The sequence below is a fragment of the Condylura cristata genome, unplaced genomic scaffold, assembly GCF_000260355.1.
Source record: "Condylura cristata isolate star-nosed mole 26May11 unplaced genomic scaffold, ConCri1.0 scaffold00013, whole genome shotgun sequence".
NCBI lineage: Eukaryota > Metazoa > Chordata > Mammalia > Eulipotyphla > Talpidae > Condylura > Condylura cristata.
In genome coordinates, this window is record NW_004567114.1 from 10,741,736 (window position 1) to 10,747,859 (window position 6,124).

A 6,124-nucleotide genomic window follows, 5' to 3' on the forward strand; every position below is an offset into this window, starting at 1 on the left:
CCCCCCCCATGCCAAGGCCGTGGGGAGTCACTGAGCCTGTCGCTTCTCCTCTATCGGGCAGGTCGGTGAAATCAAGGCCCATGCGGCCGAGTGGAAGGCCAACGTGACGGCCGAGTTCCGGGAGACGCGGCGGCGGCTGAGCGTGGAGATCCACGACAAGCTGCAGCGAGCCGCCACCATCCGCAGCATGGAGCGCCGGCGCCTGGGCTTGGACCAGCGGGCGCACTCGCTGGACATGCTCTCCCCGGAGAAGCGCTCGGTCTTCGCGGCGCTGGACACCGGCCGCTTCAAGGCCTCCTCGCAGGAAAGCATCAACAACAGGCCCAACAACCTGCGCCTGAAGGGCTCCGAGCAGCTGAACAAGCACGGGCAGGGGGCCTCGGAGGACAACATCATCAACAAGTTCGGCTCCACCTCCAGACTCACCAAGAGGAAAAACAAGGACCTCAAAAAGACCTTGCCCGAGGACGTCCAGAAAATCTACAAGACCTTCCGGAATTACTCCCTGGACGAGCAGAAGAAACAGGAGGAGACGGAAAAGATGTGCAACTCTGACCACTCCAGCACCGCCATGTTGACGGACTACGCGCAGCAGCCCGCGGGGACCGAGAACGGCGCGCTCCCCGCCGACACCAAAGACAGGGAACTCGAGAACAACTCGTTACTTGAAGACAGAAACTAAACGTTACGGGCATTGGACTCGACCAAGCCGTTGTGTTTTGTTTTTTGTTTGTTTCTTTTTTAATATATATATATATATATTCACCCCGAGACACGTGCCTTAAACAGACTTCTCCTTAGTCCGAAATTACACAGCATCGAAGAATATATTTCACTGTGCCATAAACGACTGAGAAAGCTCGCTCTGCCACAAGGACTTTCACGTGGCCGAGGAGGGCACCCAGGATGGTGCATCCCTGCGCCCTCGCCTCGGCCTGGCGCGGAGACAAGGGCAGCTTCTCCTAGACCACCAGCCTTCTGGAGGGAACAGGTGTGTCTGAGAGGGAATCTCCTTGTCCTGCACCCACCCGACGTGCTGTGTGCACACACTGAGGGGGGAGAACTGGGTGGGATCTGTATCGGCGCGCGCTGCGCCCGAATTTGGACACAAACTATTCCGTGCAAAGCTAGTCTTTCTCAGCTCCCAACGAATGTCCGAATGTCCGCGGGACCCAGGACCGCCTGGAGTTTGTTGGACACAGATCAGAGCACACGTATTAAAAGGTGCAATCGCTTTCCTCGCGGAAGAAAACAAAAATGTTCACAAACACATCACACTGTGGCGATCACCTTAACCAATGACAGAAGGCTCCTGACTTCTGTCTGTCTGTCTCGCAGAGGTGGGGAACCCAAGTGAACTTGCAAGCATCGGCGAAAAAAAAAATCCCACCTCCACTGCTGCATGGTGACGGGCACATCAAGCGCTTTCTTCAGTGGGTGCGAAGGTGACAATAAACTGGCTGTGAAACGGTCACGTTCACTTTTCTAGTGGAACTTTGGTTACACCTTGTTTTGATAAGAGGGGGAGAAATACCAAAACACTTGCCTTGCATGATGCCGGTGGCTTTCCTGTTCTGTCTAGCGGACCCTCGATTTTGATACGAGACATCTGCACGCCTGAGACATACCAAGGAGGACCGAGGCATCATTCCACCTCAGGGCTTTTTGTCCCTTTGGGTGTCTTAGGGTAGACCTAGTGATGAGACCCCATGTTGCTCCAAACAAAAGGAAATCGGAAACCCAAACCTTGTACCATAAGATTGAATTGTTTTAATTGCTTGCAGCTTAAGTGCCATTAATGCCATTTAAAAAAGTAATCCTTAAAAAAGAAGTATTTTCAAGATTCCCCTTTTACGTTTGGGCATTCCTTTCTACTGAGAGCATTGCTTCCTTTCCTCACTTTTCTTTCTTTCTTTCACACCTGCTGTTCCCGTAAGTTGGGTGTGGCTGGTGGTTTCAAAGCAAACAGAACAGGCGACCACCCTGATCATCCCTCGGAGTTAGCGCACCCAGGGAGGGGGCTGGTGGCCGATCCGCAGGCGTCCAGAGGAAGACCCTGCTGAGTTTTATCACAAAGGGGAAAGTAAGTCCCAGGCCAGTTACCCTGTGTGTGCCCGTCTTTTCCATGACTGGCCTCCCAGGGTGCTGGTTCCAGATTCGCGCTCTGGGCCACACATGTAGGCACGTCAAGCCGGCATTTTCACGATTCACACCTGGATTTAGCCAAAGATCAATGCACCGAGACATTGGGAAAAATTCCTGACCTCTGGGGAAAATTAAACCCACCACAGCCTCGACTCCTGGTACCTCTACCTGCCGACGTCCCCAAAATGCTCAGCAGTTCCTTTCATGAACACAGGCAGTCCTCGGCTATCTGTCCCCAGACTTTAAGGCTCCAGTTTAAGTTCTGGTGTTGCTTTGGGAAGGAGCTGAGGAAGAACCAACTTAGGGCGGCCCTTCCTCTCCAAGGTTTGGGCTCAGTTTCCCCTTGGCCAGGAGCCATACCTTCCTGGTGATGTGCTGTGTCCACACACAGTAATGGACACCCGGGCAGTGATGTGTTTGTGAGTGTGGGCATCAGTGCTTACTCTGGGGACCTCTCAAGCCTGACAACATGGGTTTTAAGAAATGGATAGCTATCTGGGATAGCCTTATTTTCACAAGTTAAAAGCTTCCTGGTCAAACTGTCCTTGGGCCTCATCCATTTTGGGCCCTTCCCCTCTCTTCCCTGGCACCTTCTGTAACAGTCTGTGTTAAGGTTCTGGTCCCTAAGGCCACATCTGGCAAAGAGGCTTCCCTAACATGTGTCCGTTGGCTTCCGTGAGCCTGGCACTTTGTGGGTCGGGCACTTTGTGGGTACCAGCTCTCTGAGCCCTCCCAGCAACCCCGTGCAGGAAGTAAGTATGTGTTCTTGGCACAGATGGAGGCCGTAAGGCTCAGGGAAGCCGAGTAAGAGACTTGCCCCATGGGACACTGCAGGAGTGGGGAGGGGCTGGCCTTCAGCTTTGCCACCATGCCCATCTCGCACTCTCATGCGTGCAAACCTGTGCACACGTGAGCCACTAATCCCGTGGACACAGCACACAGGAGTGGAATGGAGATCCCTACTCCCAAGAGGGCACAGAGTCTTTGTGTCCACACGGAGTGCTGCCGTTGTAGACACTGCGTGTTTTTTGGTTCTGGCTTTGGTTTTAGGAGCCCTCAAGGTGCACCCTCCTTTCCGTATGGTTAGAAATGCCCCTTGAAAGCACTCTTTTGCACTTTACTTGCTTACTTTGCAGGACTCCAAACACAGCAGGAATAAAACAGTCGAAAGCACTAAGGACGCATGCTACAAGATGAGAACACAGGTGCTGTTGTGTGGGCAGTGTTTCCCGCAGGGAGGCCAACCCGTCACTCCGAGGGAGCAAAAACACCCCTTGGCTGAGAGTGGGAAATCTCTAATATATCCCCTTCCCTGAATACAGACGGGGCCCAGGCCCTGCCCAATAAATCAAAGAAATACCCTCAACGGAAATTGATCTATTACATTTGTGGCGAAGTGTTTGACAAATGACAACATGCTCTCTGAAGGAGCAGCTGAGGGGAGCTAGGATACTGGGGTCCTTTTCGTGTGAACACACTGAGGGTTTGGAGGGAGGCCCGCTGTTTTGCGGGATGCTACCTTTGTGAGCTGGAGCCACTCAGCATGCAGAGTAGATGGCTGAGGCAAAGCACAGCCCTGTGCTCCCAACCGGCACGCCCCACCCCACCACAAATCCTGAATGTTCTGATAATGAACGTTCTGATTTTGCACATGGACGATATCTCCATGTGGTATCTTCAAGTGGGTGGTGGCTTTTGCTTTACCTGGTCACTAGGTGTTGAAATTTTCTTGCAGAACAACTCTTGGGGGTTTATTGAGAGAGCCCAGCAGCAATTTGGAGAAACAAGAGCTCAGTGTCCAGGCCTAATTCAGTGACTGTAGGGACTTGACCCTTTGGGGGTAGGGCCTTAATGTTAGTGTGGGTAGGGGTCCCTGTGCTACAGTTAAGGTGGCTGGGACTGCTTGTCTGTGCCCCCCCCCACCTGTGTGCATCCCACATCTGTTACTGCATAGCACAACAGAGGTATGGCCAGGGTCCTCTTCGAGTCCCGCAGTTCTCTGCCCAGACATTCCCAGGTGCACAAGTTCATACAATTTATGAAGAATGTTAGGAGCTGGAGTGGCTGTTATAGACTGACAGGCCCACTCATTGTAGGCCAAGATGAGGGCTTCATCTCCTGCCCTTTGGGAACTTTTCTGGGTGACTGGTGGAACCAGGGGTATTTGGGAGCCTGAGGCTCACTGCTCACTGTCACCTGCTCCGGGGGGGGGCTTCTTCTTTTGTTTTGCATGAATGTGAAGCGTAGTTAAAGGATTTGAAGCTGTGGCTATGTGCAGTTAATGATAGTAAAGGTTCCCTTTGACTACTTCGTGAGTTTGTAAACTATCGCTTGCTCAGATGCCCATGGACAGCCACCTGCAAGCACACACACACACACACACACACAGGCAGCGGCTGCTTTGGGACCCTTCCAGTGGCAAGTTCTGCCTGTGCTAGACACTGACAAACCACGCCCAGATGAGGTCATTTCCTGAGTTGGTGCAGGCCAGCTGTTGGTATGCTTGGTTTGGGAGATTAGTGAGGCTGAGGCCAGAATGGGAATAGGACAGGTGTTTACCCACCGGACTGGGTAAGATTGGAGACCATGGGGTGTGTGCCAGGGTTTCTGAACCACAGGACAGGCGGAGGAGAACTACCGAGCAGAGTCGCTCTCAAAAGACTGGAGGGAGCCCGCAGGCACTACGTGGCCACGCCTCTGCTTTCTGCATGGGGCTCCCGTTTCAAGAGGGTGTGTGTATAGGGGCGTAGGGGTTGGGTGGGAGGTTTATTCCTTCTCACCCTTGGGAAGTAATTGTCGACGTGCACCGACAGGGGCTGCGTGCAGGGGTGCACCCTGAGAGCTAGTCAGCTAATGGCCTTCAAAACCAAAAACGGTTACTCTCCGAAATAATGGGACTAACTTGGCGTTGTGGACGCTGTCAGTTCGGGGTCCCCAAACTTGGGAACAGCAAGCACTATGTAAATAGCGGCTCGCCCTCTGCCCCCGTACCTAGACGACCTCCTTAGCAGGGCGCCACCTGCCCGCCGGCGACCAGGTCAGCCGGGTCCCACCCGCCGCGCGCGCCGGTCACGTGACTTCAGTCTAGCGACGTGGGGAAGAAACGAGCAGTCACTGGTTATACAGAAAGGGATGATCATTTTCACAGGTGCCTAAGAGATTTGCAATCCACTTTCTGTTCTCGGTTCATGAGGTGAAAAATCTCCAATAATTCTCTGTCCGTTAAAAAACAAAAACCAAACCAAACCTGAGGGGCTCTCACTCGCGGGTGCTGCGGGCCTCCGCCCCGAGGAAAACCGCAATGCCCCTTCTTTGCCACCAGGGGGCGAGCTCGAAGGGAGACGGTGCGGTGGGGTCCGGGCGCCGCAGTCAAAGCTCCCAGCCAGCCCCGCTGGCTGTCACCGGGTGGGGTTCCCAGTGAGAAGGTCGCGACAAACCTGTGTGTGGAGTTGTGTCACCTCTTTGTCTCTCTGTGGGATTTCATGGTGCTTTAAAAAAAAAAAGGCATTTTATTGAAAATATCGCGGGGTTGGGGGGAGGAGGGAATTTCATAATGTTCTTAGGAAAAATACGAAAGCAAATTTGCTTGTAACAGTTCAGTAAGCTGTGCTGCTGTTGTCATTATTGGATGATGTATTTTTTCTTTTTCAATGATGGAGAAAATTGCAACAAAGACCTGGAAGATTTAATCAATTGTCTCTCCTGTTTTGTTTTCTTTCGTGGGGACATGTTTGGGTCCGAGGGGCTGGGGACGGGCTCTGCTCAGGCCACAGGTCTCCCGAGGACCATTCTGGACTGGCAGGGCACTCCTCCCGGTGCCCTGGCCTGGCAGAGGCGAGGGGTCACTGTCTGGAAATGCAGGGCGCCCAGCAACCTTAGGAGAGGCGCCTGAACACCCAGCGCTATTGTTTCTCGCTGAATTTCATCCCGTTTTTTACCTTGCGCTGCGCGGCAGGTCACATTTTCTGTGTGAAACACT

General features: G+C 53.2%; 1 protein-coding gene across 2 annotated transcripts in view; it reads left to right on the top strand.

Moving 5' to 3' along the window:
• Positions 1-1,905, top strand: part of KCNK10 (potassium channel, two pore domain subfamily K, member 10) — a 121,171-nt gene extending 119,266 nt beyond the window's left edge. For both annotated transcript variants that reach the window (XM_004681644.2, XM_012724414.1), the window contains exon 7: positions 62-1,905. In XM_004681644.2, the coding sequence (XP_004681701.1) occupies positions 62-682 (621 nt within the window). In that variant the 3' untranslated portion in view covers positions 683-1,905. The remainder of the gene's footprint in view (positions 1-61) is intronic.
• Positions 1,906-6,124: the final 4,219 nt, after the last annotated feature.